The 24,736-nt window shown below is 43.8% G+C and overlaps 1 protein-coding gene and 1 pseudogene across 5 annotated transcripts in view; one reads left to right on the top strand and one right to left on the bottom strand.

The window, feature by feature from the left end:
- The first annotated feature begins 196 nt into the window (after positions 1 to 196).
- The window catches only part of AK4 (adenylate kinase 4), a 67,518-nt gene continuing 42,978 nt past the window's right edge, over positions 197 to 24,736 (top strand). The window contains exons 1-2 of one of the 5 annotated variants that reach the window (XM_045547825.1): positions 197 to 313; positions 904 to 1,177. In XM_045547825.1, coding sequence (XP_045403781.1) covers positions 1,033 to 1,177 — 145 coding nt within the window. In that variant the 5' untranslated portion in view covers positions 197 to 313; positions 904 to 1,032. The other 4 variants (XM_045547827.1, XM_045547826.1, XM_045547829.1 and 1 more) reach the window with 4 other exon arrangements.
- On the bottom strand, positions 12,022 to 12,635 carry LOC123635559 (annotated as a pseudogene).

The raw sequence follows: 24,736 nt of genomic DNA, 5'->3' as shown, positions 1-24,736 counted from the left end.
TTGTATTTTTCCTTCTCCTTCACAGTGGGCTGAGTCCCTAGGCGACCGCAAAAAAGGGGTTTCTCTCCCTCGCGTCGTCTCCACCTGCCGTCGCCCCCGCACCCCACTGGGTCGCGGGGAGCACGTGGGCCCGGAAGGCGGGTGGGAAGGGGAGGGGGCGCCGGCCGGCGGCTCGCGCGGAGTCTGCCCCCCCGGCTTACGTAAGGAGCGAGTCCCGCGCGTCCGGCCGGGGCTCGGAGGCTGGGCGGGCGGAGGCGGCGCCGCCCTGCGGGATCCGGGCTGGGAGCCTCTCGGAGCGCTGCCTCCAGCTGAGGTGTGTGTTTATTTGATTGCTTCGGTGGAGAGGCGCCGGGCTCGCGCTCCTCGTGCGCCCCGCAGCTGGGGAGCGCATCCGCAACCCCAGGCGGAGGTGGGCCCCTCCGAGTGCAAGCGGGAGGCGGCGGCCCCTGAGACCCCGGGGGATGTGACAGCAGCCGGGGAGGGGCCGAGACGCGGACTACACGTTGCCCACGTGCCGGGACCAGAGCGGGGCTCAGCCCCTAGGCTGCCTAGTGCGTGGGACGGCGGGGGCGCGCTTCGAGTCACCCCTTTATCCCAGCTTCCCTGGCTCGGCAGAGACTGGCTTGGGGATGCCCGGCCGCCCGGCCCCCTTCTTGGAACGCGGCGTGAGGAGCGAGACAGAGGACAAGACCGAGGTGGGACTGGCCGGGCCGACCTCTGACCTCCCCGGAGGCTGACCACGCGGGGCGGGGGCCCCGGGCGCTCTCCAGAGTCTCTGCATGGGGGCGAGGGGGCGGAGGAGGGCGGGGAGGTGTAGCGTGGCGCCTTACTCCGCCTTTGAGTCGGTCCCAGTGCAGGGCTGAGGGGAGGGGTTGTCTCAAAAGTCTCTCCTTCCCCCTGTAGGGGCGGCCGGCGAGTCCCAGCGCGAGCTGAGGGTGCCAGAGGTAGGGGCCAAGAAACAAAGTTCCCGGGGCTCCCTCCGGGGCCGCTGTCTGGGCTGCCAGTTTGGCCGCCCCCCTGCTCGCGAAGGCAATGGCTTCCAAACTCCTGCGCGCGGTCATCCTCGGGCCGCCCGGCTCGGGCAAGGGCACCGTGTGCCAGAGGATCGCCCAGAACTTTGGCCTCCAGCATCTCTCCAGCGGCCACTTCTTGCGGGAGAACATCAAGGCCAACACCGGTGAGGGGCTGCGGGGGCGAGGGGCGGGGGTGAGCCGCAGCGGGGTCGCGTTAGGCCGGGGCGCGAAAGGGCCCAAGAGGGGCCGGGTTCCTCAGTCCCCGGCGCCCTTCCCCCGCCCGCGTGTGGTCGTGCAGGCTCGTACGTGCCGGGGCGCATGCAGTCGGCGGCCCGCGGCCGCGCGGCTTAACCGCGCCCGGGGAGGAGGCTGACGCTCGCGGGGAGGAGGGTGGGAGGCGCCTGCGGCTCCTCTTTCCACCCGGCTCCTCCTGCCTTGGGGAAAAGCCCGCAACCACCCGGCTGACGGAGCGAGAACCGTGCAGCGAAAAACCCCGAGCCTCCCTCTCACGCTGCCTCCTTCAGGCAAAGCCGTCCCCCAGCCCCTCGGTCCCCGGCCCACTCCCCCGAGTCCCTAGTGAGCCTCGAGCCCCCGAGGCGGAGCGCCGCCCACCTGTGGGAGTCCGGCCGGGCTGCGCGCCGGGGAACCTGTGGCGCGGTGGGGCTCGCAGCCGCGCGCCCTCCGGCCCCTCCGCGCAGCCTCGGGCCTCTGGGCAGGGTGAGCCCTGGGTGGCTTTGAGAGGCCTGTCTGTTCGCTGTCGCCTTCTAAGGTAAACTCTCCCCACCAACTCCCCCTCCTCCCCAAGCCGGGGCCTGGCGTTTAGGAGATTAATCGGAGACTCGTTCTGATAAATTACATTTGAATCCAGCCTTCCTGGAAATGGCTTCTTTAGCTGCCTCCCTTGGCTAGAAAAGCCTCCCTTTCCTGGCCTGGTGAACTTGGGAATATAGAGCGTCTGATCTTAGTCTGACAGTGTTCAGTTCGTCCGTTTCCCCCTCTCCTCCCGCTCCACCTTCGCACCGGTCAAACGAATTGGCGTTAAAAGGCAAGAGGTAGCGGAGATTCTGCTGCGTGGTGCGTAATCCTTCTGGGATGCAGGTGCTCCTAATTAGCAACTCCTTTACAAGAACTTGTATTGCAGACTGGTCTTCGCTGTGTCCAGGGTGGTTATTGCCCATCATGGGGTAATTATCCAAGGATCTACATTTCTGAAGCACAGGTTAGTTTGAAGCGGTGGGTGGAGAACTGTACTTTAAAACAAAAGGAAAGCTTGAGAGCAAGGAGTTAAAGTATCTCCAAGGCAGAGTTTTATTCATTACCACTTAAGCAGGTTGTAAAGGCAGGCATTTACACAAACACTTCCCCCACCCCATGTCTCGGAAGGGAGAGTTCTGTGTACCGGATTGCTCTTGCATTTTCACTTGTGGGTATTGTTACTTCAAGTGGGTCTATTTTGATTTGAATACTACATTCAAATGCATTTTATTCTTGGAATGCTGTGTTTGGAATGCAGTTTGAGGGGGGAGCAGCCCAAGAGGGAAGGCTGGCTCTTAACCTAAGGGTTTTGTGTTTAGGTTGGGCGGCTTCGTGGTAGGGAGGTGGAGACACTGAGGGAGGATGTGGCTAGGGTGGGTTGGAGCCCATCCCATAATTCCCTATACCTGAGTTGGTGATCTGTTTCCTTGTAGCATGAAGGGCTTCATACTGTCCATTCTGGGACTGGACTAGTGGTCCTTTCCATTTTTAAAGAGGATGTGATGGGAAATAGCTTCTTTCTGCACTTTCTTAAGAGTTCTGAAAACTTTCCACTTGCCATTTTCCCTTGTTCTCATTTTTTTCTCTGGTTGGGTGTGATGGCTTACACCTGTAATCCCAGCACTTTGGGAGGCTGAGACGGGAGGATCACTCCAGGCCAGGAGTTCGAGACCAGCCTGAGCAACACAGTGAGAGCTGGTTTCTACAAAAAATAGAAAAGTTAGCTGGGCGTGCCTGTAGTCACAGCCACTCTGGAGGCGGAGGCAGAGTGAAACCCTGTTTCAAAAAAACTAAACCAAACAAACAAAAAACTTTGTTCTGAATTTTAGTTTCTGCCCTCTTTCAAATGCCTTCATTTATTTCCTCTCTAGTGTTTCACCCTGGAGTAAGAAGTGACAGAAGTATTTATATTTTCTTTTTCTGTTGTGAATCAAGTAGTTTTTGCATGAACCAATTTTAAAACTGTTCATGGGGAAAGAAGAAGAAAAATAAAGGGCATCAATTTTTTTTTTTTTAAAGTGATGTGTTTTTAGTGGACTTAGGGGTTGTTATCAGGTTATTTTTCTCTCTCAGAAAATCTAAGAATCTTACAGGTCACGAAGAGTCTTACAGGCTCACTGCCTGGTAAATAAAACATTCCACAGTATTCATTTTTCTGTTACCTGCTGTTTGCTTTTAGCTAATTTCCTGCTAGAGGAGCACAACCACCCTCTCTGTATGTACCCTTTTATAGTTGAAAATTTGAAGGAGATGATGCAGCACAACAAAGCCCAGGAAATAGAACCGTGTAGGAATTTGGATTGGAAAGTGGTTCAGGCCATCTGCTCCAGCCTGGATTTGGGCATACTCTTTACCTACATGGCCTTCCTCTTCCTGCAGCCACTGCCTGGTGAAAAGCTACTCCTCAGGAAAGGGGCACTCTGATGGCATTGCTTCTGGGAAGTCTTCTCTCACCTGCTCTGGCAGAATTCATCTCTCTCCTCTGCGCATTATGTTGCTACTGTCACATACAATTATAACACAGGGTAAGATGCAGGTATAATGCCTGTCTAATTCATACAGTAGATATCTGCTGAGTACCTGCCGTGTGTCAGTGTTCTAGGTACTGGGAGCAGTAGCATTGTTTAAGATTATCTTGTGCCCCTTGTTGTCCTTCTACCTATATCGTGTTCTGATTCCCACTCTTAGGCTTAAAGGACAGGGATCTGGCAAAGTATCTAATGCATAAAAGGAGTTCATCAAGTTTCTGTTGAAGGGCATGGGTCACAAATTTGGTCTACATTTTCCCACAGAAATCAAACAGCCTACGGGCATAGAGTCCTTATTTTTTAGTCAGCTTTATGGTAAAAGTTTGTACTTAGTGTAGATCTGAGATTAGCTTCATGATAGCTGTCACCCGTTGGCCCTTCCTAGACTGCCTGGAGCAGTAGGGCTGAGGCTTATCAATTACCTTATTTGAAGACACACCCACAGATCTTTCACTGAGATTTTCTTTAGCACACTGCATGAGTAAATAGAACAGAGAGTTATGTTAGATTGCCAGGATCTGGTCCTATACTCTGTCATAAGGAATATTAGCTTTTTTCCTTGTGTATGTGCATGCACACGCATGTATGAGTACATACACACACAGGGCTGGCACTCAAAGGAGTGAGAGTGAGTCCTGTTAAAAATACTAATATTTAGCAGTAGATTGTTTTGTTGGGTTATATCTGAAGGTTATGAAAATCCTGTTTTAAGGATTGGACAAATAGTGATAGTTTTTAAAAAGCACATTATTTTATACCGGATCTATCGCCTTCAAGTGCAGGAAAATTGGCAAATCTCCAACTGGAAGCATCTTGGACTTGCTTGAGAGAAAATATGTTCAAGAACAAACCTGTTTCTGCTCTTAATATTAACTGCAGTTCTTGCTGGGGTTTGCAGATGGGACTAGCATTTCAAAGTTGTTTATGGGCTGAGCCTCTTCTCTCTGAAAAGATGGCCTAGTTCAGAGGGCTAGGGTTTTCTTGTTGTTGTTGTTGCTCATTAAGTATAAATGTGTATCTTATGTAAGGGGGGGATAGAGAAATTGTATCAGAGAGACTTGAGAGTCAGGGCTCAACAATGTATCTAAAACAACTTTCAGGAGTTAACTTTTTCTTTTTTTTTCCTTTTTTTTTTTTTTGAGACAGCACCTCCTTCTGCCTTGGCTAGAGCACAGTTGCATGATTAATAGCTCACTGTAAGAGTTAACCTTTTTTGTACATCATACAGGGTCTTGGGCTTATTACAGGATTTCTAGAGTATACTGTACTCCATTTTTTCCCCTAGCTTTGTGAGATTCAGCATGTAGCACAGGTCAAGCAAGGGTCTGACTGGTTTTGAGGCCTCTCTCCAGTCCAAAGGTCCACTCCACATCTGCTTGCTTGTGTTTGTTTGTTTCTTTGAGGGTTTTTACACATATTTGAAGAACACTATTTGTGCCCTGAATAAGGCATCCCATGACAGTAAGTCTGTCTTAGCCACACGCGTATGTGAATCTTTGCACATTCTTCCAGTGTGATCATTTTTTAAAAGTAGCTTTTTCTAATCAAAGTCATGCTTTGTAGAAAATTTAGAAAATGTGAAATGGTAGAAGTAACTGAAGAAGCAAGTAAAAATTACCCTTAATACCACCCTGACACTTTAAAATGCTGACAGAAGTTATTTTTTTCCTTTCTGTGTATTTGCCACCATCCCCAACAAACCTGGTGTTATCGTATTTGATAACTTTTCTTCTTCCCACTAAGATATGTATTGTGAGAGTTTCCCTGTGTTCTTAAAGTTTCTTCAAAAATATTTTAAATGTCTATATAAATATTCCATTCATTCAGCAGATATTTTTGAGTACCTACTCAAATATTTCTTTGTCCATAGAGGTGAGAGTCCACAGGGAGGTGAGAGGTTGAGGGGATTCAGGAGACAGAAGGTAAGCATGTGTGAGATAAAAAGGATAGTATGAGAAGTGCATATTATGAAGGAAATGAAATGGTGATGAGTTAGTGACCTGGGACAAAGTGGCTGTCCTAGGTTGTGTGATTAAGGAAGGCCTCTCTGGGAGGTGAATGTATCCTCTGCTCATATCATAATAAATGAACATGCTATGATCTAAGAGCAGAGTGTTTTAGGCAGAAGAAACAGTAAGTGCAAAGATCCTAAGGTGAGAACAAATAGCCTGCTTGAGGAACAGAGAGAAAAGGCAGTATGTTCGGAGCCTAGTGAGCAGAAGGGATGCAGAAGTAAGTTAGGTCAGAGAAATGAGCAGGTGCCAGATCAGGTAGAGTCTTGAGGATCCTGGTAAGGATTGGATTTTATTGTAAGGGCACTGGCAAGTCATGGAAGGGTTTTAAGTAGGACAGTGACATGCATGGATTAGCCTTCTGAAAGGTGACCTTTTGCGTGCTTTGTGAAGGAGTGACTCCAGATGAGCAAGAGGAAGAGCAACATGGATGAATAGAGTGGACTTTGGCTTGGACTGGGTGGTGGTGCTAAGAAGGAGAGAAATGAAAGGCTTTTGAGATATGTGTAAAGGCAGAGCCAACTGGACGTAATGAGTTGGTTGTGACAGGTGATGGAGAGAAAGATGTATACAACCAGTCCTAGGATTTTGGCCTTGAGTGCCTGCCTGGGTAAATGTGCCATAGAGTTGAACTAGAGTGTGTCTCACCAATCTTATGGGGAACATTTGGTTTATTTGCATTATTTGCTGCTTAGAAAGCTCTTGTGAACGTCACTATATGCATAACATTGGACAAATATACTTACCTTGGATAGGTTTCTAGGAATAAAACTCTTGAGCCAAAATAGTTTTTAGGCTTGGTGGAGTGGCTCATGCCTGTAATCCTAGCACTCTGGGAGGCCAAGGTGGGAGGATTGCTTAAGCTCAGGAGTTAAAGACCAGCTTGAGCAAGAGCGGAAACCCTGTCTCTACCAAAAATAGAAAAAATTAGCTGGGTGTGATGGCCCACGCCTGTAGTCACAGCTAAAGACGTAGCACTCTGGGAGGCTGAGGTAAGAGCATTGCTTGAACCCAGGAGTTTGAGGTTGCAGTGAGCTTTGATGATGCCACTGTACTCTACCCATGGTGACAGAGGGAGACCCTGTCTAAAAAAAAAAAAAAAAAACCATAGAGGAAGAAGAGAGTTTTAAACTTAACTTACAGACAGTTAAGTTCTTGGTAGCTTTCAGGTGCTACTTTATTCTGTACTTTTTGGCTCAATAAATATTTTGTGTAAATATAGATATACATTCATACATATATGAATTCTCTCTTTGTTTTTCTGATTATAGAAATAATATGTGTAGGTTATCAAAAGTGTAGAAAGCTGAGAAAGATGAAGACAATCACTTGTAATCCACTAACTGGAAGGAAAAAAATCACTGCTAATACTTTTATATACAGTATAATCCTTCCAGATTGTTTTTCAGGAATACACACACAGTCTTAATATAGGAATACACACACAGTAATAATATAATAATTATATTATTACTGTATTGTATTATAGTATTATAGCATTACTATTTTGAAAATTGCTTGATTTACTTAATGTGCCATTTAACATTTTCCAAGGCCATTAAATGCTCACATTTCATGTGAGTTTAATGCCCATGTCCTATTTCTCTTTTCCGATATAATTTATTCCATTTTTTATTTTTTGAAGGTAATATATGCAGATATTTTCAAATAGTACACCAGGAATAGAGTAGAAAGTTTCCCTCCCTTCCCTGACCCCTGGCTCCCCAGTTCATCTCCGCAGAGGCGCTTGCTTTTAACATTTTTTGGATGTTCATCCAAAGAATTTATATGTACATCTACAGCATACGGTAATGCCTCTTAAAGAACAAATTTATTCTTTTGCACTTCTTTTTCTTAACTTGGCATTATAGCTTAGACATTGGTTTCTATCAGCATGTATCAATCTACTTCATTCTTTTACAAATTTGGCCACATTCTCTTTTCTTGTACACATGTACCACAGTTTCTTTAGCTAGCCTTTCTCTAATATTTTGGTCTCAGGACCTTTTAACACATTTAAAAAATATTGAGAACCCCAAAGAGCCTTTGTTTATATGAATTTTAGATATTAATAGAAATTAAAACTGAGAAATTTAAAAATATTAATAAAAATAACTAATAAATCCATCCATTTTATGTTACCATGTTTTTATGAAAAACAGCAGTTTTCTAAAACAAAATCTAATGAGAAAAGTAGTGTTGTTTTGCATATTTTCAAATCTCTGGCTTAATCGAAGAAAGCTTCATTCTCACATCTGGCTCTTCATTCAGTCTTTGGTGCTGTGTTGTTTCGGTTAAAGTATTTGGAGAATACAGATACGTAGTAGTGAAAGGGGGAATTCATGGACCCCTAAAAAGGTCTCATGGACCCTCAGGGGCCCTCTGACCGTACTTTGAAAACCTACAATTTAAGCAGTACCCTGTTGATGGGAATTTAGGTTATTTACAGTCCTTTGGTGTACAAAACATGCTGCACTGAATGTCCTGGTAAATACGTCTTTCAACAAATGTTTGAGTGCCAGGCAGTGTTGGCTTGTGGGATGCAAAGAGGTGAAACAAGGTCTGTTCCCTGAAGGAGCTGCTAAGTTTTTTTGGGGGAGAAGGAGGCAGGCAAATAAGTATAAAATAAAGTAATTGAGGCTGGAAGATGTGCAGGCACAGGGAGGAGGCAGATTACCCAGCATTTAGGAGGAGGTGGGATTTGGGAAGGCTTTTTTAGAGGAGGTGATTCCTGAGCTGAGTTTTGACAAGTGAGTGCAGCTACCAGGGGAAGAGATGAGGTGGTCATTGTCATGGCATACCTGGAATGCCTCTTCTAGAGTTTGTTTGTGGTCCACAAGAGGTCCTTGCTTTTTTATGGCTTGGTCGTACCTTGTATATCATCATTTTAATCTGCTTTCATCTCTAATTATACTCTCACAGGAAAGGGTTATCATGCCTGCTCCATGTCACCTGTTTTGGCTCCCATTACCTGTGCTTTCCTTTATGATACACATAAATATAGTGGCATCATAGTTCATGAAGCTTAAACTTCTGCTTCAAACTTCCTGAGCTCAAGTGAGAGCAAGCAATCATGAAACTAGTAAATTGGGTTTCAAACTATTAGGTATAAATTCACCCATTATGGACAACATATTGAATTACCTGTGTCCTTTATTTATTTTTATTTTATTTTATTGAGACAGAGTCTCACTCTGTCACCCTGGGTAGAGTGCAGTGGCATCCTCTTAATTCACTGCAGCCTCCAACTCCTGGGCTTAAGTGACCTTCTTGCCTCAGCTTCCCCAGTAGCTGGTACTACAGGCACGCACCACAACACCCTGCTAATTTTTCTATTTTTAGTAGAGGCAGGGGTCTCTCTCTTGCTTAGGCAGGTCTTGAACTCCTGAGCTCAATCAGTCCTTTTACCTCAGCCTCCCAGAGTGCTAGGATTACAGGTGTGAGCCATTGCACCTGGCCTACTTGTACGCTTTAACATCTACCAAGTAAATTGCTAAATGGTATCATATTATGCTAGTCTGCTCTTCAGCAATCTGTATATTGGTCTATGTCGTGAAAAGATTTAAGGACTTAGAAATTTGGTTTTCCTTGTAAGGTTTTAAGCAATGTACTTTGACAATAGACAGTAGATCAGATATCTCAACTGTGTATTTTCCTTTAGCAAACTTTAATAAAATTTGTTTTTAAGCATGAGTGGGTAGTAGAGGCTTTTGGGTTACTCTGTATATTTTCCCCTCTTCACTTGATGTTTAGTTCTCAGGTTGGCCTTTAAGACATGGTACAAAAGGTCTCATTTGTATAGCTTCATGAAGTTCAGTTTAGATGGCGGATGTTATATTTTAACAGTTTCACCTCCAAGTGCTAAGAACTCTTGTTCGAGTTAAACAACAGGTCTAGCAGCAAGCATCCCTTACTTAGCCAGATAATTGTGAAATAATGCAAAGTCATTCCTGCTCATCAAATTTCCAAGAAGCTAAAAATCAACTATTTTATGATCTTCCGTCAGCACCTTCTTTCTGGGCAGCAGACCCAGACCCTGACCCTTTGTGACTCTTGTGACTTGGTCCTAACCAACATTTGCAGTGGGTGAAGCATCTGTCGGGTCCTGGACTGGCTAATGTATGCATACTTTTTCTGATCTGCACACAGATCTACAGAGCAGTTGTTATCATTTACAAATAAGTAGCCTCAGAAAGGTCGAGTAACCTGCCCTAGGTCAAAAAGCTAGTTAAAGGGAAACTAACATTCAAACGTGGGACTCCATACTACCATCCTGGCGCCCCGGAAACTAGTGAAATACACGTCTTGTGAATGCCATATGGAGTCAGCATGTCTTAGTCTATTTGTGCCGCTATAATAAAATACCTGAGACTGGGTAATTTATAAATAACAGAAATTTATTTCTTACAGTTCTGGAAGCTGGGAAGGCCAAGAGCAAGGTTCTGGCAGGTTTGGTGTCTGGTGAGGGCTGGTCTCTGCTTCCAAGATGGAGCCTTGAACTCTGCATCCTTACATGGCAGAAAGGATGGGCCAAGCTCTACATGAAGCCTCTTTTATAAGGGACTTAATCCCATTCACAAAGGAGGAGGCTTCATGATCTAATCAGCTCTGCAGGAGCCTGCCTCCTACTACTGTCACAGTAGTGATTTAGTGTGAACATATGAATTTTGGGGGACACATTCAGACTGTAGCATGGTGGATGTCAGAGAATCTCTCCACAAGTACGTTGAGGTTCAGAAGGCTCTTTAAGGGTGGTATGGAGGTATGTGCTTTTTGTTGTTCTGTCCCTAAAACATTACAAAAATATCTAAAAGGAGCACTGATTCTCCCCCTCTCCAAAAGGACCAAAAATCTAAGATAGAAACCATCTCTGTTGTGAGGAGGTCTAGATTGCTTTTCATCATAATGGCAAAAGTTCTGGAATAATTCCTGAACTTGGCATTATTATTTTATTATATTATTTTATTATTCATTTGACAAATGTGCCTGCATTAGTATGGGGTGGCATGAAAAAGGGAAAACTTGTTCTCTGTCTTTGAGGCCCTTACAGTCTAGGGTTCAAGTTCTAAGGTCCACATTATGTTCCCAGGAGGGGTGGTGGTGTGCATGTGTGTGGGTGAACGTAGAGGTCATAGACAAAGTGCACTGTTCAGATGTGCATTTTGCCTGTAATTCCTTTCACACTTATGTTAATTTCTCAAAGTCTGTTTCCACTCTCATTGCTTCCACACACCTTTTCCACAGCTGTTGCTGCTACAGGTCATTTTCTTCTCTGAAATTCTCTCACACCCATCTGTACCTCTAATTTGTTATCCATTTGTTATCCTCTCCCTGTAAGATATTTTATTTCATAACTTCAGTTATAGTCTCTTGCCATGTGAATAGTAAATTTATTAGTGACAATTCAGTTGAACAATGTTTTGATAGCCTATTATGGGAGGAGGGGAGATGTACTATAAACAAGGGAAAAATAAAACACCTTGTATACCTTAGGCCTTGTACCTGGTATCTTCTGTAAGTACTTGTGAAGAAAATAAGATAGCACAGTGATGGAGAGTGACTGGGAAGACTTCTTGAGATTGTAACGTTGGAGGCCTCTCTGAGGAGGTGATATTTAAGGTGAGCTCTGAATGAGGGTAGGAACTAGGGATTTGTGAAGATTTGAGGGCAGAGGGAACAGCATGTGGAAAGACCCTAATGTAGGTGTGAACTTTCAGTAAGTGGAGAAGAGAGGAGGCCTGTGTCTCTGGAGCATGTAAGTGAGGAGGGGATGGTAGAAGAGGAAGCTGGAAAGATGGGACCTTGAGGCATGGCCAAGAGTTTGGGTTTCATCGTCACTGGATGGGAATCCTTTGGTATTTTGGTTGGTATGTTTGTTTTTTTATATAAATAACAGCTTTACTAAGATATAATTTGCATACAACATCATTTATCCTTTAAAAGTGTACAAATCAGTGGTTTTAGTATATTTTATAGAGATGTAAAACCGTCACTACTGTCTAATTTCAGAACATTTTCATTACTCTGTAACGAACCCCTGTATCTGTTAGCAGTCACTTCCCATCTCCCCTTCCCTCCGGCCTCCGGCAGTTACTACTCTAGTGCTGTTTATATGGATTTGCCTATTCTGGATATTTCATATCAGTGTGACTTTATTTTTATTTTTATTATTTTTTTGTCAAAAAGAACCTTTATTACTTTTATAATAGCCTCTTATGCTTTCTTGCCAGATGCCTTTGGAACATGTGCTTTCTGGGCGAGAGCTTTTTGACCCTTCTGAGCTTTTGGAGAAGGCGCTGCCTTCTGGCCTGTGGCTTTCCGGGCAGGAACCTTCTGGGCTGGAGCCTCCTTGCCTGCAGTAGTCATCCTTTTTTGCTGGAACTTTAGCAACAGCACCCTTAGCAAGTGCTTTTTTGGGAGAAGCTTTTCAGTCTTTTGAAGACTAACTTCATTCTTGAGTACTCTGTTCCTCATTTTCTTTACCTTCATGACTTTAAAACGATCAAAATCTGTCATCTTAGCTTTCCTTTCTCTGGCTTCCATCTTCTTGGCCCATCTTGTGGCTGCCCATTTTGCATTTATATCTCCCTTCTGCCAGGCTTGTCGGACAAGTATTTCTGGTGGGCACTGTGTGGGAACTTGAGGATGAAGTCAGTGAGCTGCATGCATTTGAAACGCATGGCTTATCTTCCTCCCTGAGTGCAAGGTCCATCAACCAAAGCCCTGTTCTGATCGATAATATCTATAGTCCCGACCCGCTTTCTGGCATGAGGCCCAAAGGCGACATAGGCCACTCAGCCAACCTCCACAAAGCGCCTGAACACCATGTCGGCAGTGTTCAGCAAGAAATAAATGTGACTTTATGTCTGGCTTTTTACTTAGCATGTTTTCAAGGTTTATCTATGTTGTAGTATGTATCAGTACTTCATTTCTTTATATTGCCAGATAATCTATCGTGTGGGTGTACCACGTTTTGTTTATTAGTTGATGGACATTTGTATGTAAGTGTGTAGATGTATGTTTTTATCTCTGTTGAGTATATACCTAGGACTAGAATTACTGAGTCATTTGGTAACTATGTTTAATATATTGGGGAATTGCTAAATGGTTTTCCAAAGCAGCTGCACATTTTACATTCCCACCAGCCATGACTTAAGCAATGACTTCTCTTTCATTTTCAACACTTGTTAGTGTCTGTCTGTCTTTGATTCTAGCTGCCCTAGTGAGTATAAAGTGGTATCTCATTGTGGTTTGGATTTGTATTTCCCTAGGGACTAATGATGTTGAACTTCCTTTCATATGCTTACTGATGATTTGGATGAATTCCTTAGAAAATGTCTGTTGAAATCCTTTTCCCATTTTAAAATTGGCTCTTTTATCTTCTTATTATTGAATTCTTTACATATTCTGGATACGAGTCCCTTATCAGATGTTTGATTTGCAAAATTTTTTTTTTTTTCAGGAGATGGGTCTTGTAGCCCAGGCTGGAGTGCAGTGGCACCATCATAACTCCTGGGCTCTCAAGTGATCCTCTCATCTTGGCCTCCCCAGTAGTTAGGACTACAGACATGTGCTACCATGCCGAGTTCATTTTTTAAATTTTTTTTGTAGGGGCCAGGCTCAGTGGCTCACGCCTGTAATCCTAGCACTCTAGGAGGCCAAGGCGGGTGGATCACTCGAGGTCAGGAGTTCAAGACCAGCCTCAGCAAGAGCGAGACCCTGTCTCTACTAAAAAAAAATAGAAATTATCTGGCCAACTAAAATATATATAGAAAAAATTAGCCGGGCATGGTGGTGCATGCCTGTAGTCCCAGCTACTTGGGAGGCTGAGGCAGGAGGATCACTTGAGCCCAGGAGTTCAAGGCTGCAGTGAACTGTGATGATACCACTGTACTCTTGCCTGGGTGACAGAGCGAGAGACCCTGTCTCCAAAAAGAGTATAGATTCTGGAGCCAGATAGCTTGATTTGGAATCTGAATTGGCCATCCTAACTCTATGACCTTGGGCAAAGTAGCCAATATTTTTGTATTTACTCATTTGTAAATGAGAGTAATGGGGGAGCTACCTTATAGGGTTTTCTTGTGAATATTAAACAGGTTAATACGTGTTGTCAGGGCCAGGGCTAGAGTGAAGTGAGTAAGGCACTGTCCTCCAGTGAAAAATTTAAGGGGGCACCCAAAACTTTCAGCAATCAAGTAATAGTTGAATGCAATAAAATGGACAGAATACCAAGATTTTAAATAAATTCCAGGTCCAACAGGATTTGGATTAGGATGAGATAAATGAGAGTGAGTTGGGCAAGTACAAGGTTGGATCCTGTTTTTATTTAAAATTTTGGTAGTTTTTCATCATAGTTTTTTTTGGCATTAATTTAGATATTTTAACACATTGACTGCCACACAAAACCCAGAAATTTTCCATGAGGCCACAGTGTTTTATTATGAAAATAGAATAAAAACTTCAAGTATAATTTGAAGGTAAACATAAGTAGAAAAATGAAATATATTGACTTCTATTCATTTAATCCATATTTTGAGAATTGTCAACATTAATTGTAACAATAAAACATCAACAAGTAAGATTTTATATTTGCTTCATGTGGCCCTGGGGTCAAAACTAGAGTGAGTTAAATACAACTCTCATGGCAGTTAATGTGTTAAAACATTGCATTAAATATTAATTATCTTGATCATTGGTTGTGATTTTTTTTTTTTTTTTTTGGTGACTTCTTCAATTTTTGGCCCAAGGCAAGTCTTTCACTACCTTACCCCCAGTAGTGTGAGGTGTGTGTTGGTGTTTGTTGTTAGTAGTTGATTACTACGGGGTTAATTTGGTAGAGGGAATGAATTTTCAGAGCCTCTTAGAAAGATTTTTTTCCCCCGCAGGATAAATGTTTCTGTTAGGTTGTCTCAGTGCCCATCCAAATCTCATGGCCACGATGCATTTTAGGATATTAGAGATGTCGTGCTTTCTTGTCTTCTATTACAGGTGATTTGAATGTCACGTTTTAAACACTGTGGAGCTCAAACCCCAGAAAATAAAAAATGCATGCACTTATGCGCAGAGGAGCCTAGCCAAACCAAACAGCCCTGAAACACTGCCTCTCCTTGATGACTGGGATTGTGAAAGACAGCCACAGATGGTGGCTGAGCTGGCTGGAACTACTGTTAGTCGGCAGGAGATGTTCTAAGAGACAGCAGCCAGGAACTCCCTGGGGGGTGGCAAGTGATGTTTCTAGAAGTTACATTATGATGATAGAATCTCTCTGTAATGCTAGTTCTGTTCCTATTTGCCTTAGTTATATCTTGGAAATCTGTTACATGGTTAGTGGCTAATGAAAGGCAAAAATAAAAATAAAAACGGCAGAATCAACTATTTAAAGTTTTGTTCTTGATGGTACCAAGTGTTGCTCCAGGCAAAGCAGCTCTGTTTGGGGTTTCAGGTAAGGCAGCTCCCTGGTGGGGTATCATTCCTATTGTAGCAGTTTGTCTGTCTTGTGTTTTCTTCTTCTTCTTCTAATTTTTTTTTTTTTTTTTTTTTTGAGACAAAGTCTCACTGTGTTGCCCTTGGTAGAGTGCCGAGGCATCAACCTAGCTCACAGCAACCTCAAACTCCTGGATTCAAGAGATCCTCCTGCCTCAGCCTCCCAAGTAGCTGGGACTACAGGTGTGCACCACGACGCCCGGCTAATTTTTCTATTTTTAGTAGAGACGGGAATCTCATTCTTGCTCAGGCTGGTCTCGAACTCTTGAGCTCAAGTGATCATTCCAGAGTGCTAGGATTATAGGTGTGAGCCACTGAGCCTGATCCTTCTTTTTTTTTTTTTGGTACAGATTCATTTGATGTTTCTTTCTGTACAAAGTAGCAGAAATAGCTGCTCCTAAAAGAGCCTGTAAGGTCCTGTAAACTGGATGTTGTTGATGCTTCTCATAAAATATGCAGGGCTGAATAGATGGATGATTATTAGCAGTATCAGTTTTAACTTTACTTGAAGATTTTGTCATGCTTTTACATTGCAAAGAAGTGGAATCTAATTGTATTCTTGAGAAGTGGAATGAGTTTAAAATGTAACTTTATTTTGTTGGCTGTGGCCAGACATTGCTGCCTTGGTGAGGTGGCTCTACTGTACCAAGCTGATCATCTTTAGAGACTGCAGGTATCTTCTGGTTTAGCATTTTTTGAAAAAAAGGGGGTGGAGGGGAAATTCTTGTCTCAAGAGAATGTGTCACCTTCTTTGTACCAATTTTTAGAGAGCAGCTGTGGCAGCTGCTGAACTATATAAGCCTGCTTTGTTTTCTTCCTTTCATTTGGCAGGTGGAGAAAGTGTGAAGATTTTACAGTGACTCTAAAATTAGTATATCTGGTGGAGCATTCATTCTCACATATGTGCTGTTTGGAATAGCAGTATGGCATAGAAGAAGATGGTAGAGACCTGGGTATAGAATAAGCTTAGGGATTGAGATTGAGGAGCTCATAATACTACAGGCAGTTTGATTTATGAGGGAAACACCCGCAGATATCTAGGAACTCACTGGAATGGAGACAACCGTGGGAATAGGTTGTCCTACCCAGAAAGCAAGCTGGCAGAGTTTGATGTTTCCGATTGGGTAATTTAGCGGCTCATTTTTAGATTAATTAGTGAAGTAAGACTTCCAGAGTCGCAAGATGAAACCCAGTGCTTTCTTCTCTTTCTTCTCACTACTTCTGCTTCTGGGCCAGCTTGCACTGAGTTTTCAAAAGATTTTCGAAACACAGATTCTGGTCGTTAGTGTTGAGTCATTACAATGTGCGGCGTGGTAGTGACTGTGCTGTGTGGAGGACATGTTCTCACAGTGGGGGTGATTAGTGGCCCCTGGTCTGTGGCACTCGGCTGGTCCTATTACACACATCTTTCTTACTTAACCAGAGTTATCAGGTATCCCTGTCCTCCAGCGTTATCTATTAAATTAGAAAGACTTGGCCTTCATCGTTTACTTGGTGGGTACACAGTAACTACACTACTGTCTGTAGGGCAGGGTATTCTCTCTAGTCACCTCATCCTCAGATTTCATGCTTCTGGAATTTTTCACTTCTGCTTTACAATCTTGTAAGGGCTGCCCTTTTCTGCATGACTTCACCCCATGTTAGACACTACCCTTATTTTTTCCTTTTCCCAAAGCACTGCTAATGTAAGGTGGTTGTATTGAAGGGTTGGGGTGACGGGGACCAGAGTCTGGCACAAGCACTTGATACGGCATATTAGACACCAGTATCCTAAAAACCTATCAGCTGTTCCCCATACAGCCCTCCTGCCAGTGCCTGCCCCTCCCCTAGCTTAGAGTTCAACTTGTTGACTTCTTGCTCTTTTCCCTTCTGGAAACTTTGCTCTTTTTCTGTCTCTCAGCTTTCAACCCTCTAATACCTGCTGCTTTCTAATCCAGAACAGTTTCCTTCTTCACCCTCAAACCCCAAAATAAACCCTAGCCTTTGCTGATCCACCAAAAACTCATTAAATTGCTTCCCTGAACAGAACAAAGCATAGGCAGAAGTTTTTGACACTTTAGTGGGCTTTGTTTTAAACTTGATTAAATTTTTAGATAGAGTTTCTTATTTTCCCCCAAGTGCCTGAGACAGAGAGGAACATTATAGAGATTGAATTTCCCTTTGGCAAAGACAGACCCTCAAGTGTCAGGGTTTTTTATTATTTTTTCTCACTACATTTGATTTGGCTTCTCTTTCTTCCTTTTTTCTTTTTCCTTTCTTCATTTATTCACTTACTCAATTTAAAAAATATTGATGGTATCCCTTGGCCCCTGAACCTTTGTTGAAGTCACTCTGCTAAACAAGACCTGCCCAGGAGGAGTTCTCAGTTCACTAGGGGACAGGGGCTGATGATTGAACAAAGTATGATAGTGGGGGAGGAAGAGACTAATTGCTTGAGGAAGTGAGGGAAGGCTAGGGAGGCAGAGTACAGGCTCTGGGATCACTTTGCCTGGGAAGCCAGCCAAGCCAGGCAAGTTACTCAAACACTTTCTATCTCCATTTCTTCAGCCACACACTAAGAATGATAATTAATGGTCCTACCTCATAGGGTTGCTGTAAGAATTAAGTGAGAGAATGCATATAAGGAAGTAAAAAAATTTGGCCCAATATTTTTATATCTTTTTAATGTGACTCACATTAGGAATTAGATGAACCTTGCAAGTAAGGGAGACACATTTTCAGATTTACAATATTTTCCCTTTTTGTGTACAAAACACCTTTTAGTTTCAAGAAACCAAAATAGTGGTCTTGATGGTAATTTGACAGCGACTGGTCCAGTACTTAATAAGTGTTTAATTACTGTTGCGTCTGGTGTCATTATTGTTGTTCTTACTGGGTGTTGATGGGGCACTGCATGTGGGCCCACTCAGAGGACCCCTTGCCCTCGCTGCAAGCTGAGCAGGCCCTGTCGGAAGAGAGTGTCAGCATCTGCTCTCTCCCTTTCCCCCCTTCCCTTGGGAGGCTCGTGAGCAGAACACATTTTTGGTGCTCTCTCATGGCAGCAGTAGCAATCCATCCTGTCTGAGCAGATGGCACTGGAGAACAGCAGCTATGCTCACGCTGGTCTGCAGCCAAGATCCTGCTCAGGAGGCAGCCAGCAAGGTGCATGGCACAGCAAGATTCACGCTCTGGGCCTTCTGCGATGGCAAGGAATTACTGTTTGTGTTGCTTTAAAAGTGAAATGTTTCCCTGTCCTCTGAATGGGGCTAGTATTTGGGCTGTGCTCAGGTTACGGGGAGGCTGTTCTGTGGTTTATGCCGAGTGAGAAAATCTGGAGAGCCCATGAGATTTCAAGTGTAATCCTACTCCCTGGGGCTGAAAGTGTTTCGCATGGTGGATACCAGGGCGGATTTGCAGAATGTGAGTTTGAGAAGAGTTTGAGTTTAAACACTCTGGGTCTAAAACTCTTCTATGATTTTGGCAAACCTTTTAGATTACTTGCCTTTTTCCTATTTGCTCCTTTGCCCAACTTCTGTTGCAACCATTCCAATCTGCTTTTCTCCTCTGCTGCTTATATAAAGCAGCATGTGGTACTACACCAGATGTTCATGGTGTGTTTATAAATGCCTGTGTTCCTATCCTGGGCCAAGAAAATACTCTCAGGACATCCAAAATTTTTTGGCTTATGAAACTCCAGTGTCTTTTACTTTCATGATTTATTTATTTTCAAAATGAGGCTACTACACTATTTTGTTCTTTGAATCAGTTTGAAGGGTCAAATAATAATTGATCTGCTGGTGGAGTGAGAAAGCTTAAGGGTGGAGAATCTGCTGGGTGTCCTTTAGAGACTAGATCACCTTCCTTTTCAATAATGCCAGCCCTACCCCTACCCAAAGTCATGGCTGTTGACCATGCATCTTTTTATCTTGGCTGTTATAGAAACATACCCACTGCCAACACGTTTCTGGACCCAGAGTACAAAATTAGACTAAGTGAATATAAATATCCAGTCTGTCTAGAGAGAAAGAGCAAAGAGGCCTAACAAAGCATTGACCCTTATTCCCAGGAAGTGTTCTAGGGAAAGTATGGTAGAAAGAACACTAACTGATGATTCAGACCTGAGTTCTGGTCCTGACTCCACACCTCATGTCTAGGATGGGTACAGTGTTTAGTTCCTTGGCTGCCCATGAAAGCAAAGAGACTCTCCTTGGTGTTTTTGTGTTTTGTGTGTGGGGTTTTTTTGTTTTTTTTGTTTTTTTTTTTTTCTTTTGGAGACAGTGTCTCGTTCTGTTGCCTAGGCTGGAGTGCAGTGGGCATGATCATAGTTCACTGTAACCTCAAGCTCCTGGACTCAAATGATCCTCCCGCCTCAGCTTCCCGAGTAGCTAGGAGTATATGTGCTGGCTACCATGCCCAGCTAATTTTTAAAATTTTTTTTGTAGAGATGGGGTCTTACCGTGTTGGCCAGGCTGATCTCAAACTCCTGGCCTCAGGCATTCCTCCTACCTTGGCCTCCCACAACACTGGGATTGCAGGTGTGACTAACTGTGCCTGGCCTCTCTTTAAAGTCCTTCTCCTCACCTTAGAGATGGAACTTCTGTGGCTTAAAGGAAGCTGGTGTGGTTTGAGGCATACTGGGGAGGTGGATCCTCTACCCTTCACGCAGGCCCAAAGCCAGTTGCAGGGGGTTGAAATCCTCCCACTGAGGTAACAGGTAGAATGGCCCAACTCACTTCCTGCAGATGAGGAAACTTGAGGCCATGATAAGTGAAATACGTTGATGTGCCCGGAGTCCTGTGGGCAGTGAGTTGGAAGCAGAACTAAGTCAAAATTCCTGATTCCCCGCCGGGAGGTAATTCCTTGTATCATATTTGCTCTTTGCCTCTTAATGAAGCCATTCTAATGTTTTTCAAAGGGTGTTGTCCCTTGTTAAAATATAGATGTCAGGAAGTAAAATACATTATAAATTCTTTTATTTTTAATCTCACAATTTGTGATAAAGAGGTGCACATTTGTACTTTTGGGCTCAAATCTAGGTTCAATGATAAATTTTGTTTTTTACTATTAACCTACTTTTGACCTAGGTGAAAATTGATTACACAGATTTGAATAATGTTAGCTACAGTTTCCTTTGGTTAAACACCAATAGTAATTTTTCCCACCATGAGCTAAATATTGTAGCCTAAGACTGAATGGCAAAGAAAAAAGGTATTGGAGAGAGGTCTCTCTTTCCCTCAGGAGAAGCATGTGGTCAGTGGGTTGATCCCACGGGGATCGTAGTCTGATGATGTCCAAAGGAACACAAATGAATAGGATTAAAATCTTAGTTTATGGTTTTAAAATCTTACTTTATGATTCTAAAAGTTTTACAATTTTGTTTTATAGTAAACAAGTTATAAACCTATCTTTGTTATCTTCTTTAGAAATAGCTTACAAATCCCTGCTGGCTTGTGATTTATTAGGAAACTTTTAGGGTAAAGCTTATCTGTGTCACACACACACTTAGAGGAAGAGACAGCTCAAAGAGAAGCAGCTGGTACTTGGTGGTCTAGCCTAGTGCAATCTCTCAGTTGGGGTGACTTCTAGGTATCTACATGTTAGTTGGAAAATGATAAGTTGTTTCCTTAATGCTGAACTTTCTGCTTCTTCTGTTAGAGAACACTTTGGAGTCTTAATCTCAGAAATCTTTAAGAGTTGACTCATGCATTTTGTGGGTGTTTAAGAATGTCAGATAGCTTCAGGAGAGGCAAGCATCCACTTGCAGGAACAGATCCTTCCTTGTTTAAGAGATCAGGCTTGGGATCCAGATGCAACCTGTGATAATGACCTTTCTGCACCAGCTTGTGTAGACTGAAGCAGTAGTTGTGAAAACCACTGACAACATGCACTAAACGTCCATTTAGGTAGTCTAATTGGATAACAGAATGCTTTGCTTAATTTGGTAGTCTATTTTACTCAGTTATTCAAGGTTTGCCAAAGGATTAGACTATAAGATAGCATTTAAAGAAAACATTGCTGCACGTAACTTTGATTCTTACTGTGTGAATGGGAAGGCTTTTCTCAGTGTTAATTGCCTTAAAGTCATAACTATGGCTATCAGGATGGTTGAACAATACAATAGATAAAAGATATGGTATGGGATTTATTGAGAAGAAAGTTAATTCAATAATTTATAGGGCCCTGTGGATAAAGATGGAGAGTTTAAAGGTATGATATTTCTTCATCTCAAGTAGAGTAGCTCTTGTTGATTATTAAAATAAGATAGTTCCTGGCCTCAAGGGGATTATAATCTGGCATGGAGGATTTGTAAACAGTCCCTATTCAACAAGAAGAGTAAAATGTCTGGTAAAGGTACAAGGCCACAGCATATGATTGCACAAACTGTGACCTGCATAGGGAGGGCGGGGGGATCCTGGCTGAGGGGCATGGGGGGCCTGCAGTCCAGCCCTGGTTCTGTCCACCATGCTGTATTCCTTGACACACAGCTGAGTGTACCTGGAGAAACAGCATCTTCTAGAAATGTGTGCATAGGCACAACATGGTTACTTAGCTCGGTGTCCACAGGGCTGTCTCTGCCCACAGAAATGTGTCTTTCTGGTCTGTGGCCTGTCTTCAGCCCAGGGACTGGTGGATTACAGAAGAGATTATTACTCTGAAGGTAAGAGAAGAGGAAATGATCAGGGAAAGCTTCTTAGGTGAAGCTTGGAGGCCTTGGAGAATAAAAGTGATTTTAGTAAGTGGGGAATGGGAGACTGAATCAATGTATGGGAGGTGGGAAAATGCACAGCTGTGAGGTGGTCGGTACGCGTAGCACTTGAAGGGTGGTTCTTCCAGCCAACTTTTGCCAGCCCTTCAAAAGCCCACCTCAAGGCCAAGAAGCTTTCCTTGGACCTGAGGTCAGATTGGGGTGTCCACCCCTGTGTTCTGTCCTCTTTCCTCCGTGAATCTGTAGACTGCTTGAGGGAAGGGACCACGGTCTCACTTAACTCTGTGCCTGGCACAGACAAGGGGTCAGAAGTTAGGCGGTAAAGGAACTATGGTGGGAGGTGAGGTCTGATCCAGGCCAGATCAGAGAGACCTTTTTTTTTTTCTTCAGACAGATTCTCCTTTGTTGCCGGTGCTAGAGTGCAGTGGTGTCATCATAGCTCACTGCAACCTCAAACTCCTGGGCACAAGCAATCCTCCTGCCTCAGCCTCCTGAATAGCTGGGACTATAGGTGTGTGCCACTATGGCTAATTTTTAAAGTTCTTTTTAGAGATGGGATCTCGATTTTTTGCCCAGGCTGGTCTCAAACTCCTGCCCTCAAGTGATCCTCCCACCTCAGCCTCCCAAAGTGCTGGGATTACAGGAATGAGCCATCGTGCCTGGCCAGGCAGACTTCGAATGCTGTCCTAGGGAGTATCCATCCACGCCATCCTGTAGGCCAGGGAGCACATTGTTGGTGTTAGAAGTGATTTGTGCCAACTTGGGTTTTTGGAAGGTCCCTCTGGGAGTTGTACGAAGGATGGATCAGAGGAGGCAGAGGGCCTTGGAGAGAAGAGAGGAGGCTGACTAGGAGGTACAGGATTGCAGGGTGCTTATGGTTTGGTAGGAAGTAGCTACACTGATACACTTGCTGTATGTTTTTAGTTTATTTAGTCATAGATACAAGTGCCTAATGGAAGCAAGGTGGTTACTCAGAGCAGGACCAGCTATTTCCTTACAGAGCATGTTATCACCAGTAATACTCTCTGCATTCACAAAGAAGCTCAGTTCTTGCTATGTTCTTGTCCCTTTTATACAGGTGCTCACCATTCCAGAAGCATGTACACTAACGTCCGAAGGGTTCTGTTCAAGGAAATGCTCACAAACATTGACAGACAGTGTAGTATAGGGTTTAAGAAAAGGGACTCTGCTGGGTGTGGTAGCACACGCCTGTAGTCCCACCTACTCACCTGTAGTCCCAGCTACTCCGAAGGCTGAAGGGAGAGGATCACTCGAGGCCAGGAGTTCAAGGCTGAAGTGCACCATGATCACAACTGTGAATAGCCACTGCACTCCAGCGTGGGCAACATAGCAAGACCTTGTGTCTTAAAAAAAAAAAAAAAAAAGACTCTGGTGCCAGCGTGCTTTAGTTTGAGTCCAGGCTGTGCCACTCATTAACTGAGTTACTTTGGGCAAGATACTTACCCTCTCTGTGTTTCAGTTTCCTTATCTAAGAAATGGGGAAAATAGTAGCACCGACTTCTAGGTATTTGTGAGGATTAAAGGAGTTCATGTATATAAATTACCTAGAACAACCCTTGGCACACACAGGAGCAAGCACTTATTGTCTCCATGTCCTTGAATGAACTTTGCAAAGAGGCATCATTCGACTCCTTTACAAATATTAATCACATACAGCTTTCAAAACAACCCTAGGTGGTATTATTCCCATTTTATAGATGAGGAAACTGGGGCACAAACTTGACTGAGGCAAAAACGTACACAGTGACCAAGTCTTATAGCCTTTAAGTGGCAGTGCCAGGACTTGAACCCAAGTCTGGCTCTAAAGTGTATGTTCTTGACCATTACGCTGGATTCAGAATTTTCTTTATAGCTACCCATAGCAAGTGTCAAGGTGTGATTTCAAACTGTGTATTTTTTTTTTTTTTTTGAGACAGACTCTTGCTCTGTCACCTGGGCTAGAGTGCCGTGGCGTCAGCCTAGCTCACAGCAACCTCAAACTCCTGGGCTCAAGCGATCCTCCTGCCTCAGCCTCCCGAGTAGCTGGGACTATGGGCCTGCACCACTATGTCTGGCTAATTTCTCTATTTTTAGTAGAGACACTGTCTTGGTCTTGCTCAGGCTGGTCTCGAACTCCTGAGCTCAAGCAATCCTCTCGCCTCCCAGAGTGCTAGTATTACAGGTGTGAGCCACTGCGCCCAGCTTAAAACTGTATTCTTGGTGTGAAGGAAAAGAAAGCCTGATTTTGAGCAAACGACATTAGAAGGGTCGATGCTGGACATCTGAAATTAGTCATTTATGTGCCAAGTGCCTTACATTTAGGAATTTCTTTGATAATTTCTGCTTCTAAAGGACTTTGACATCTATCTTTTTTAACAAAGATTTTTTTAAAGCTTATTTTCTTACTAGAAGAGATTCATTGAAGTGATATCAAAGATGTACAGTTTATGGAAGTTTTTTTAACTTTGTTTTTTTTTTCCAGGTAACTACTTCGATGGCAAAATATTTTTACAAGTGGGGAGATAAAGAACTTGTAGTTTGCAGAATCACAAAGCTACAGTTCATTTTTGACCAGACCTGTGTGTGTGTGTTTATGTGTGTGTGTTGGTGTGTGTGTGTGTGTGTTGGTGTTCTCAGTGATGTTTTGGAGAAGGGATGATACTGGGGTGAGCAAGGTTTCTCCTAGTTCTGCCCTTCACGCCCAGTCTGACACATTCAGGGTAGGGCAGCCTTATAAGGGAGTCAGGCTCTTTTATAGGG

This window comes from Lemur catta, chromosome 3 (assembly GCF_020740605.2).
Source record: "Lemur catta isolate mLemCat1 chromosome 3, mLemCat1.pri, whole genome shotgun sequence".
NCBI classification, from domain to species: Eukaryota; Metazoa; Chordata; class Mammalia; order Primates; family Lemuridae; genus Lemur; species Lemur catta.
This window is presented reverse-complemented; position numbering and strand designations above follow the sequence as displayed.